Below are 13440 nucleotides of genomic sequence, written 5' to 3'. Positions count from 1 at the left end.
GTTATCCAATTTTAATTTTTCTGTTGAGGCACGTCAATGGGTTGAATCATACCTTTTTAACCGAACTCAAACTGTTCGAATAAATAACCAGCAATCTGACACCCTCTCCTTGTCCACTGGTGTACCACAGGGATCCATACTGGGTCCACTTTTATTTTGTTTGTATATCAACGACTTGCCGTCTGTGTGTCCAGAGGCCCACATTCAAATGTATGCTGATGATACTGTGCTGTATGTGCATGGATTGACAAAAACCGAAGTTGCTGCCAAACTCACAAAGGCCATGCTGAAAATTACAGCATGGCTCAATCAGTGCTGTCTCCAACTAAATGTGTCTAAGACTGTTGGTATGTTCTTCTCCAAAACAAATGACTGTAGTGAAAACCCAGATGTTCTTGTGTCAGGAGAAAAATTAGAAATTGTTAAGGAATTTAAATACCTTGGCATTATTCTGGACTCCAACTTTAATTTCAGGGCACATGTAAAAACTGTCTGCAAAAGGATCAAATTCAATCTTGCCAATTTCAAATTTATACGAAACTCTATGTCCACCGAGGCAGCCATGATGTACATGCATTCAATGATATTCTCTCACATGAGCTACTGTCTGACGAGCTGGTCTCAGGCTAATCACACAACACTAAAACCACTACAGTCTTTGTATAAACAAACACTGAAAGTTCTGGACAAAAAACCAAGGCAATTCCATCACTGTGCAATTTTAAGAAAACACAATCTAGTGAGCTGGGAAAACATGATTAAGCACAAAAATGCATGTCTCTTTTACAAAATCATACATGGCATGGCCCCTCCTCCACTTAGAGAATTTGTAACTATTAGAACAAACCAACATCGGATCACAAGAGGAGTCATGAAATGCATTATTCCATTTAGGAAAAGTACCTTTAGTCAGTCAGCCTTCTCTGTTGCAGCCTCACGTGAATGGAATAACATCCCAACATTTATCAGAGACCTAAACACATATCGGTCATTTAGTTCTAATCTGAAACAGTGGCTGTTTGATAATATGATCTGCCAGCACTAAACTTGACCCGCCTGCTCTTGCCTCCTTGTGTCAGCGTGTCTGTGAATTTGTCCTGCAACTTACTTTGTATGCTTGCTTGTTTGTATGCTTTTTGTAGCTCGTTCTATGTCTCTCCTGTGCTGCTTCATGTACTATTGTCATGTCGACTTTTTGTTAGTTTGTTGTGCATGTACTGTCTGCTTTGGTGGGCTACTGCCTCGATGTCTAACACATATAGATGTCCTCTATAAGTCCTAGTCTACCTTTTCAATTTGTGTTTGTTTGATGCTGACTCTTGTTTGTCCTGCATGCTTCATGTATTTTAATGCTTGAACTACTGAATACTTGTATGTGGTTATAATTAATGTTTTATCTGTTGCTTTTCTATGTTCTTTTTTAAACTCTTTCTGTTATTTGCTTATTTGCTTTTTAGGGAGCCTATTGTTACATCTGGCCAAGGACTGCAGATGGAAACTAACCTTCTGGCTAAATCTGGCATATTTACAGAAATGTCTATTAATATGCACTGTCCCTGTCAAAATAAACAAACAAACAAACAAACAAACAGCTGCTCAGTGATCAGAGCAGAAGCTGCAGTTGGTTTGTACCAAGTTGACCTGATCAGACACCATCAATTAATATTTCAACACACGATTGTAAGTTTGTCACATAAATCATCCCAATGAAAAATGGAACTAGTTCATTTTTGGAAGCGTGAACTTCATTTTTTGTGTCTGCAGGGGTTGTATGTTGATGCGTAGTTTACTTTAAAAAGCACAGACTTTTTTGTACACTGTTGCTTTAATGTTGCCATGTTTGATCTGTTCTAAGTTTAGTAGACCCAAACTTTGTAATATGCTACACTTTTTCAACAGTAATATCAAAATTATACCCTTACTTTTGTGAATTTATCCCATCAAAGGTCCTTATCATCCTCTCGTTAAATTCCTCCTCAAATCTTTTCTTCTGAGACTTTGTCCTGTTAGGGGCGACAAGAAAAAGACACAGAATGTCTTTTAAGTGCACGCAATATTAGTCACACACATCAAAGCCTCGTGCAGAAGTCTACTCTCATTAAACATCCTGTCATCAGACTGCACTGTGAAGTAGTGAGGATGATCCTGCCTAAGATAATTGTGCTGGTGCTGTAAAATGAGCAGCTTGCCTTTCTGATCTCCTCTTGAAGTGATACTGCCCCATCGGCACATCCTACACAGGAGCAAAAAAGGAGAGAATGGTTAAAAACGAAAGCTAAACTTCTTCATCACTTAGATTTCAATATACTGCGTGGGTAGAAAAAATGCACACAGCCGTGTTGATCTTCCCGTTCTCATTAGTCATGCTGTCTCTGTGGTGCAGGTTGGCAAAGGGCTTGGCTGCTCCCCACGACTCCAGGTAGCGGGTCATCCTGACTGAGGCCCTCATCTTTGCTCCGTACACAGTGTGTCTGGGACGGTATTGTTGCTCTGGGCTCCGGCGCTCCACCTTGACAAACAAGGAAACGTGGTTATTTTACTGCATTTTATTCAATGTCCAAAGTTTATTTGGGTCAATGTTCTTTTGGAACCTTTGGGTTTATGACTAAATAAGTGATGACTCCGTGTTCCTTCAGGTAGGGGTCCCTTTCCTGTCCATCCCCGTCTTCCACCTTATAGGAACCATTTAAGTGCTCCAGTGTCACTGAAGTGATGTGGACCCGTCTGGAACAAACCGAAAGAACAATCAACCAATCATTTGTTTAGGACAATTAAATGTTGCTCTCTACATATTTCTTCAGTATTGAGGGACAGTGTGATTGAAATCTGGAAATACAAGAGGCTGGAACCCCGTATTTGTCTTTGTGTATTTAATAAGGGGCTTTCTGCAGGATCGTCACAAGGATCTCAGAGTGAAGATGCAGGACAGTCAAATACAAGGATCTTATATAGGAGGACTAAAGCTATCTCTGAGAACCAGTTCAGACTGGTTCTGTAGGCGCAGGTTAAGAGAGGAATCTAAACACAGACACCTGATTTACATACGTTTCCTTTGGAGATAGACAGACATACATTCATTTCTTTCACACATACTTAGTTAATTTTTCAAATACAACAGTTTACCAAATGAATAAAGCTTTATGCTCACTCACCCTGGTACACCTCCTGCCTCCATGTGATTGGCCAATGTGACATCATGTGACCAGACATCATACTGCCACTTCTGAAGTCCAATCACGCCACACAGGACATTCCCTGAGTGCACACCAACACGCATGTTGATGTCAACCCCTGTGGCATCTCTCACTTTCCTGTCATACACCGAAAATAGACTTATTAATATGGAGTCACATAAAAATAATCACTAAGAAAATTATTTCCATCTATGACCTTTGTGGTTTATGCAAAGAACTGAAACAGTTGGGGAAAAAAACAGGTCAGCCAGTTCAAAAGTGCAGTGGCATTTTCAACAGTCGCTCTAAAAGCAAATTCATGCTCAACGTTAGATATACAGGATCAGATGGAGCCTTCTGTGCTTACTTCTTATTTTGTTCGTATTTGTACACGTTTTCTGAAAGCTTTCGGATAGGGACAAAGAGACGAACTCAGGCAGTACCATCGGAAAACATTAGGGGCAGTGTAGCTGATAGTTTAAGCGATATGACACGAGGAAACATTTCAACAATGGCAGAACTTTTTGAGGAGAGGCTTTACCAGTTGGTAAGAAACTACATGATATGATGTTACTTCACCTGGGCACAGGGACAAGGACTCTCTTAAAAGGTACATTAACAAAACCTCCTCCACTGTCGCCATTATTGTTGTCAGAAACTCAACTCTAGACTGTCCTCTAGAGCAGTGGTTCTTAACCTTATTGGAGGTACTGAACCCTGCAAGCTTTATCAGTGCATTCACCGAACCCTTCGTAATTGGACAAATAAAATATGATTTCTTCAAAACAAAGGTATATATTTTGTTAGTGCACAAAATGAACCATACATCAGGTGCACACAAAATCACTGTGTTCAAAGAACAAAACCAACAAACAGGAATTTCACACAAAAACATAACTAATATAATAAATAATATTTATTGCAAATCGATGCGACTTTTGCTGTTGCCTTTCAGATACAGCTTCAGAAATGCGCGGCTTCACCTTGGCAAGTGCGACTCTCATATCATTTTCACAACAAAGTTTGTTCCTTTTCTTAATTTTCATGTCTACCATCCTCGAAAAGTATTGCTCGCAAAAATAAGTTGTAACAAACGGTGTGAGTATCTCAAGGGTCACCAAAACGTTGAGAGCGTTGTTGTTCTGAAGAGTTGCTGTTGAAGCTGGCTCTGCTGAATGACGTACAAGTCGACTACTGAGCGCACCAAGTTCCCTGCAGCACAGATATCAAAGCTAAGCAATGTGGCGTGATCAGCTGCAACCAATGACGGCCAAGCGGAGGGAGACTTCACGAATAATACGAGTGGGCTGAATTTCTTTTGTGTAACAAATTTTTACTAAGCAACAAAGTATTTGTAATCTGACACGGCGAAGAAAAATTGTGCGTTGCCGAATTGTCTGCAGCCAATTTTTTGACGGCCGACAAAAACGGCCAGATATTGCCAGTGTTAACCGGGCTATACTGTGTGTGTCTTGACCCCTGCCGAACCCCCGAGAGTGACTCACCGAACCCCTGGGGTTCGATCGAACCCAGGTTAAGAACCACTGCTCTAGAGGATGTACGGCTCAACAACTGCCCCAATTTAAAATGCAAAATGATGAATAGGCCCCATTATTTGTGTCAAAGGTGTAACATTACTACTATAAACTTGAGGGATATTCTAGCCCCGACATGTGGTTGAGTAACAGAGAAGCAAGCATTTCAAAAACATGGATGTCCTGCTTGAGCTGCATTCTTATGTAACTGGCACTTACTTGATGGCTTCGCACATGTCCAGACCCATTTTCACACAGTTCTTCGCATGGTTTGGTAAGGACTCCGGCAGCCCGGACACACAGTAGTAACAGTCGCCAAGGATTTTGATCCGCATACATTCATTCTCCTGGTATTTACAAAGGTGGAACACAGGTTCAGATAAAAGGTCCAGCTGACCGACAGCAGAGGCAGATTTTCAATTTAAACACAGAAAATAAACCTTTGAGGGATAAATCCTTCCTCAGATTTTTTACATTCAACAGGCGTTGTACTGTAGCTTTAGTGTGTAATCATCTATAAGCTATTTCTGTTTGTAAAAAAAATTATATTTTGTATGACTCAACAAGCTGTTGTTCCTTGAGTTGGAGGGGCTCATATTAAACCTGATGAATCATGTTCACCACTTGTTCTTTTTGTTAAGATTTTCGTGCTACAAACGATATAATACGCACTGCAAATGCCTCAGTGTACAGTTCAATCATCCATGTTTGACCAATTGTTTACAGAAATAACACAAATCCATAGGGAAGCAACAAAAAGTATTGCCAGTGAGACAAATCACAAGAAGCAGATAAAACAAAAAGTACGAGATAAGATATTAGTAATTGTTTAGTAAAATAGACTAAATTAGCATATGTTGCTAAGTGACAGGGTTTGATAATCTGATGTTTACCTTTGCAATTTGATCGAATTTGCCAAACAACTCATTCAGCATGTGCACCAGCTCTCCAGGTGAACAGTCAGTGGCCAGCCGCGTGAAACCCACTATATCAGCATACAGTATACTAGAAGTGGAAAAATATATTCTGATCAATATACTGAAATATCATACTTCCATAACTGTAAGACATTAGAGCTGCTCGTATGTAAATCTGATCATGACAGTACTGTTTGGTCACATAAATTCAAATAAACAACACATGCCTGACATTTGTGTGCCTCTGCACATAAAGGTTATGAAAATTGTTTGTGTTCTCCATCTGGCCAAAGTTCGGTCCCTTCAGTCTCTGGATGATCTCAGCTTTCATCACACGGGCAATGTGAGCCGGCAGCAGCGACAACAGGAGACGCTCCTAATGGCAACGACACAAAAAGAAAAGCAGTATCAGGAGAGGGATGTTCAGGAAATAAAAATAAATAAATATGAATCTGCTTATTTCAATGAATTATTATGTATACAAACAATAATCACATAGGACTACATATAATTTCTGGTTAGCAACCACAGATCCCCAGCAGTGAGTTACCTGCTCATTTGCTTTAGCTTCTACTTTCTCAGGGACTAATTTCTACACTCTGCCAGTGGCAGTAAATAGGATTTAGAAGTCCTTAAAAAATGCAAATCAGGTCAAATCTTTTAATTAACAAAACAAGCTTAAGATCCAACATTGGGACATTTATATGTAATCAGCATATAATGATCAAAGACTGGCCACTGAAAAAGTTTAACCAACTGATATTTAATTAAATTTTGTCCCCAAAATATTCTGAAGTATAACTTTTGACGACAGCAGGCAGATGAAAAGCTGTTACAATTATGTCACCAGTCCCCATGAATACATCCACTCCTTAGTGAATTTAGTCAAGCACCACATTGTGTCAGCTTCATTCCTGTTACTCAAAATAATGATCAATTAAATTTATTTTTTGACTGTTCATTATAATTTTTTTGCTGTGAACAGAAGTCAGACTCAGTCCTTACTTTTTTTCTAAGTGGTAGCTTACCCATTTTTTCTGTGGTTACTGTTGGTTTTACTCGAAGACAACCAGCGCAATAATTAGCAATTAAAACTTCTCTTTGGGTAAGGAGAGGTTCAAGATTGGAGAATACACTTAATTAAGCAAATGTCACCTCTTGACTTGTTTTCTGCACCATTGATCAGAGGGCTCAGAGGGTTTATTCGTAACGGGGGGAGAGGTCCACGGTGGCTGCTAACAAACTCTGCCTCGACTTTCGGTTTATGATGAATTTGCATAGAGCCCCTCAGAACACAAGTACTGAAAATGTATGCACTGAGTGTACTGCAGGGCACTCTGGATAAAAGCAGGCTGCATACAGTATGAGTGCACGGAGCGCTCGGGAGAAATGTGGCTCTGCCCTATTCCAACCATCTGTCGAAAACAAAAGCAGCACTCCAGGGCGACTTGAAAACCCAAGGCATTTTCAGCTTCACTCACGGCAGCTGTAGCAGAACAAGCTGGATTCAACACAGGGATAACCAGCTCCACTCCACGCCTGGGCTATTACCACTAGTGGTGCAGCAGCAGTCAATTTTACGAGAATAGCATTGTAATTTCACAAGGATGAGGTCATAATACAATGAGAAAAAAGTTTAAAGTTTACATGACTTTATCATTTTAGACAGGAGGATCAGCCTGTCCCTGGTGTTTTTAAGTTAAACTTCAGTTTAGGTTTCACAAATTAAGTCTCATCAGCTCCACATTATTGGCACTTTTGGCAGATTGTGCAAGAAACTGTCTATTCCAAAGAAAGAAACATAGACTTTGTGGAAATTGCTTATTTTTGGAGGAGGACATGTTTATATATAAAACAATGTTACATTCTGCTCCTCAATTGTGTATAATAGGGAAAAGAGAATACGACCTGCCTCCTCTAGTCATGTAATAATGAGACCTGTCCCTTTTGCGTTTTTTTCTTATCTCCAGTATATGACAAAATGCATGTTCCCACCAATATATTTAACAAATGCTGCATGGTCCTGTTTTATGCATTAATCACATGTAAATGCATATTACTGATTTGATAACCAAGAAACATTATAATGCTGCACCAAGGCAATTTCCTGTATGTGCAAACATACCTGGCAAATAAAAGAATTCTGATTCTGATTCTGATTCTGAGGACAAACTTAAACACTACACATTACTGCTGAAAGACATGCAGAGGGCTCCAGGAATTGACATTATCAGCACACTAACTGAGGTCATTAACAATTACCACGTTCTGTAAAACACACCCCCGACACCAATCCTCTGGGGACTCTGTCTTTTCTTAAAGAACAGGAATCAGGCACCAACAGCTATATTCAGAGCTGAGAGATTGTAGATAAAATCCTTAGGGCAGAGAAACGAGCTGAGAAACTGAATGTTTAACACCATTAATGTTTAGCACCATTAATGCTGTGACACACATACTGATGACACATCATTTTTAGTAGTTTCACTCAAGGGCAGCATTAAAATGGTAATGAAAAATATATCCCCATAAAAAGAGAAACAAAACTTGGGATCAACATCAGTTATTTTGCTAAGTTTGACATGGTGTTATTACCCAAGGAGTTTCCGTGCTAATTTGTCACCTAACACAGTTATTGTCGTCATCATAATTATTATCCATGTTCAGGGTTTCCCCCAGAAAACTTGCTAAGCCTGGTGGTAGGGCTGCTAGAGAAGCCTTCTCGCGGTTACCTCAGCTACGGCGCCCGCGGGAGGGGGGGGGGGGGGGGGGGTTTGAGTCGGATTGTGAGCTGGACACCATTGTTTCTTATACTCTAAACATGTTGCACTTTGTTTAATATGCAGACCTAACTTTTTTATTTTGATAAGGAGTTAAATAGAAACTTTTATATCTTTTTGAGTTGCACTGCTGACTTAACTTATAAGCCCTCTTTTTTATTTATTTATATCACGTTGGAGTTGCTAGTTTAAACCTACAGTTTTGCATTTTAATATTTGAGCCTTTGTTTACATTTTGTTTTGTGCTGCATTATACGATGACATACAGTTTGTTGTTATCAAAATAAAATTAACTGAATTGAAATGGTCAATTTGAATTTTTTGGAGGAAAATTAATCGTTTAGATTAATCGACTAATCGATAAAATAGTCGTCAGATTAATCAATAGAAAAATAGTCGTTAGTGGCAGCCCTACTTCAAAATTCAAGTTTGCTGTGAACATAGCAGTCAGGCCTCTTATTTCAGAAACAATGAACCGTAACAGTTAGGTTACCAATAAAAGGTAAGCCTACTACTTCTTTGCTTTCAGCCAGCTACTCAAACAGACAAGCAACAAAATAACAAACAAACAAAATACACAGGCAAGTGTCAGCCTACTTTGAAATAAATTAAACACAGAACTTTTTAGGGCTATTTGAGTCCTCCCCATATTTGTGGAAAATGTATGAAATAAGAAGTACCCTATTTTTAAATAAATAAAACCAAATAGCTGCAGCCTAATAGTGTAACGGACTAGGTTTATGTTTATGTTTGGTTTTGACTTATGTTCAGTAAAACACTGTGTTGAAGGAGCATTCTGATGTCTGAGGGTCAGTGAATGGGTCGGGGTGGGACATGTTACTGTTTGGACCAATAGGATGGGGTTGCTTGGGGATCGGGGCTCAATGAGGAAGTGAAGGGTTGTTGATGTGTGCGAGTGACGGATTTTTTTATTTTTTTTTAAATAAAAAAAACAAGCGACGCTTAGCCTGGCGGGGGGGGGGAGAAAAGCCTGGCGGCCTGCCAGGCCTATACAGCACTGGGGGAAACCCTGCATGTTACATGACCCATTCCTCATTCATGCTCTTCATTACTATAATCCTCCCTGTAATCAAAGCACAATCAACATCTACATATGACACATAATCTCACACCCAAACACTTTACCTGTTGTCTCTTCTCAAACTCCAGTTTTATTGGGGACTTGATGCAGTTGCAGGTGTCCTGATATGTCTGTTTTAGTGCCAACTCCATCAGATGCTTGTGGTACGCCCCTGCCATGTTTCCACACAAGAAAATGATGATATTGGCCAAAATCTGCAGGACAGACAAAAATAGTGTTATGTGTTAATGTATTTTCTATTGTATTGTACATTTTTGTAAACTGAACCTGCTGTACTGATCACATGCAAAAAAACTAAAATAATTAAATTGGAGACATATTTGGACCAGCCATTATAAAAATGAAAAAGATGATCCTGAACACTTAAGCATCACAAAAGGTTCAATTTATTTGTATTTATTATCTTGTAGAAGGTTTTATAAACATGACTCAAACACAGTTCTAGAGACCATCTTGCATTGACATGAACCAGAGGTGACACCAGTAAACACGATGTTCATATCCATGAATACTATCATTACTACGTTATCACATAATTACTCAGTAGTCACTACTACATGATTACATGAGTACTCCCCTCTTCATCCTCAGTCTTACACAGCTGTAAAGTTTCATGTCTGCATCTTGCACAGTTTGATGTTATCGCAGACAGACAAACATATAAACACCTGCTTTAGTATAAAAAAACTGCTGTTATAGTTCCAGTTGGTGTCTGCAGAGAATTTTGCCTTGTCAACAATCACCACACACACAAACACACACACACACACAGTTGCAGCTGATAATAAGATGCATTATATATTAAGTATCATACACAACAACAGAGGAGAAAATTATTATATTGTATTTAAACACACAAAAGCTTATTATGGCCATTGTTGGCAAAATAAAATAAATTAGGGAGCTAAGGGGAGTGGGGTTATTATGCAAAATTTTAGTGATGAACTTACACAAAAATCAATATTCTCTGAAATGTGGGAAACACTCAAATATTGTCTGAGATTGAAGTCAGAACTTTTGTGCATTAGAAACTACAACACAAGGATATCACTGGTTACATCCACAGGCAATTCCAATGGAGATTTGTAAACTTTATTTTTGACAGCTTCAGGATCACCTCATGTTTGCCTGTTTGTCTGCTGAACTCTCTGCTTGCCACGCTCCCCGTGCAACGCACCTCTCCATTAACAGCTCATCCCAACTGGTCTCAAGCTTCACTTAACCCCCTGGCTCCATCAGTCTGCTCCCCGCGCTCACACGTCAGCCTTCTTTGGCTCCATCCTGCAAACCGTCTTTCCCTCATTGTCCCGAGTGTTTTCCTGCAAAACCGCTCGACTCATCAAAAGTATATTATCCTAGTTTGGCATTGTACTTATATATGAAATAATGTTTTTTTCCCAACCAAAAAAACAAAAAAGTAAACCCTCCATCAACATATTCTAAAATACATTTAAAATCAGACATTTCAAAAGAGTTATCTCCCACCTGTACTATAATCTCGACAATCTGAAAGCCTACTCAAATTTTGAAGGAAAAATGTAGTTTGATAATCACTGCCCCTATAAAAACTTACAATAATAATAGTACTTTTCAGTGTAAGCTCAAAACATTATAGTAAAAATATAGATGTGAAGCAATTCAGACCATCTTCAATACACAAAGCAAAAGATTTCAAATCTTTATCTCACTAGAGGCAAATTACATTAACAGATACGAGCCCATTATACTCTTTGGGTTGTTCCATTTACTTTAGTGTCATATATATTGTCTGTACAAGGAATCACTTAGACCAAAAGGAGTTCTCTCCCATAGAGAGCATTGCTAGCTTTTTTGCCATAAAGCACCTACATCTCCAAGTAGCATGTAACATGACCCCCTACCGGCTAGCAATTCATTATCTATACCGCTTCCCTTAGCTTGTATACATTGCCTTGGATGTAATGACAAAATATACTACACCAACATTCTCCATCACTTTATTGCTTCAATTTTTTGGGGCTCGAGTCCAAAGCTAAAAAAAAACCTCTATAGTGAAACATGAGTGAACGGCTTTTTCTCAAGAGTACGAGACCTTGGCAAATTAGATGTTGCCGGGATGTCGACACCCTGCATCACACAGTATTCTAGGACAATGTGGAAATCAGAAACAAAACAGCTTACATTACATTTTCTTGTGAGTCAGTTATTCAAAAGGAAACGCTGATGACATCAGAGATAAAAGACTACAGTAAAATGGTAAGTAAAGGAAATTAGATGTGTGTGACCCCTCTACTGCCCCCACTAAGGTGTTCATTACCCAAAAGTGGCATTGTGTATTCCCTGCACCAGATTTACCTCTACCCTGTAGATGGAGGAAAAAAAAGGAAGGCAACAAACACTATGTAACAAATAAACACAGTGGCTAATTATGTGCCCACACCTCTCGTCTACATCCATGCTCTCTAATGAGCTCAGGTTCACTGCAGAAGGGAAGCCTGTCTGTTCTCTAATTAGTGTGATAACAGCAAGCACCACACCCCACTACAGGCTCCATTTGGCCATGGCACGGCTTATAAGATGCTGCTGCTGTTAATGATACCCACACAAGGATCACTGATGATATAGATCAATAACAATACCACAATAAATCTAAAGTGATTATCCTTATTGTAATAACAAGTGATTTTACGAGTGATTAGCCGAGTGTTTCCTGACTCATTGAGCTCCACAGAGACAATATCCTGCAATATCAGCAGAGAATACAACAAGTGCTGAGGTGAATACGATGCTTGAGGATAAGTGTTTACTGCAACCAAACGTCTTCAATATACCCACAGAGTGAAAATTGCAATCTGTGAGAAGTTCAGTCTGTTGGGTTTATTTTCAATTCAAAACAGTGGTTTATTTTCACTCTCGCTCCACGTATCAATCATGGCAGCAATATACAGGAATGTCCATTAGAGGAATTGTTATATTACGTGGCTCAGTAAAGACAGGTGAATGTAGTAGAACCCAGGAGGGTTTATGGTACTGATCTCAATATGTTTGCAATTTAAAGCAAATGGACAATTTAATGGTTCTCTCCCATCGCTTTTTTATAATTATATTCTTTTTCTCCATCTCCGTCTCGTAGTCATACTCCCGTGCGCTCGTCTGCCTGCCTTGTCTGATTCTCACCAATTTCCCTTTCACTTAAAGGCTCCGTCTTTCCTTCTAGCATAATGGTGACCTCACTGTCAGACTGATCATCTGCAAATTGCTCACTCTTTTCTGACGTTAATGTGCCCAAAAGATTTACTTTATATGACAGGGGTAATCAGCCTGTGACCTTCTGCACAAAGGGCAATCATTTTCTTTCTGAAATCCAATACTCTCACTTTCTCTAAATCATACTGTGCATGTAATTTTATGCTCAATAAATGTATGATGGGAAAACGTCTACCTTCTGTGGTTTGTGTAATTCTATCAGTCAACTGTCAGTAGACTGATAGAACTACAAGAGCAATTGCACATGGATTTAATTGATTTAATTAGTGGTTCTTCCTTTCAACACTGTAAAGCCATTGAGTCCATCTATTCTAGAATGGCAAGCCAGATCTGCATATAGAGGATAATCACATATGGTTGTAAGTGTTTTTGCAACCATGCAGTGACATTGTCAAAACGTTGTCTGTTTGCTGCACAGTTGTGATCATGTTGTGGAGCCACAGTATCAAGGTCCTGCCAATAACACATCCCTGACAAATGGTGAGTTAGCTGTCAATCATGAGGTTTAATGCCATTTTAATAGCCTTAAATAACTCTTAACTAAACTTACTGGAAAAAAACAACACTTGAACAAACATAACTGTGATGAGGTTGTTTTTTTAAAATGTATCCTTTCTTTTTACTTTACTACTTTGCTCCATGTCCCATCTACTAACATGGAATAGGCTTTATGGCCTTTACTACGGC

General features: G+C 39.2%; 1 protein-coding gene across 1 annotated transcript in view; it reads right to left on the bottom strand.

Annotated features, from left to right (window-relative positions):
• adcy2a (adenylate cyclase 2a) overlaps nt 1-13440 on the bottom strand; it is a 65348-nt gene that overhangs the window by 22828 nt on the left and 29080 nt on the right. Inside the window, exons 4-12 of the mRNA XM_061081344.1 lie at nt 9552-9701; nt 5853-6001; nt 5602-5713; nt 4928-5055; nt 3153-3311; nt 2592-2724; nt 2333-2509; nt 2190-2233; nt 1923-2003 (exon numbers count right to left, since the gene is read on the bottom strand). Coding sequence (XP_060937327.1) covers nt 1923-2003; nt 2190-2233; nt 2333-2509; nt 2592-2724; nt 3153-3311; nt 4928-5055; nt 5602-5713; nt 5853-6001; nt 9552-9701 — 1133 coding nt within the window. The remainder of the gene's footprint in view (nt 1-1922; nt 2004-2189; nt 2234-2332; nt 2510-2591; nt 2725-3152; nt 3312-4927; nt 5056-5601; nt 5714-5852; nt 6002-9551; nt 9702-13440) is intronic.

Source organism: Limanda limanda, chromosome 11, assembly GCF_963576545.1.
Source record: "Limanda limanda chromosome 11, fLimLim1.1, whole genome shotgun sequence".
NCBI lineage: Eukaryota > Metazoa > Chordata > Actinopteri > Pleuronectiformes > Pleuronectidae > Limanda > Limanda limanda.
The sequence above is the reverse complement of the archived record's forward strand: the minus strand, read 5'-3'. Positions and strand labels throughout refer to the sequence as shown.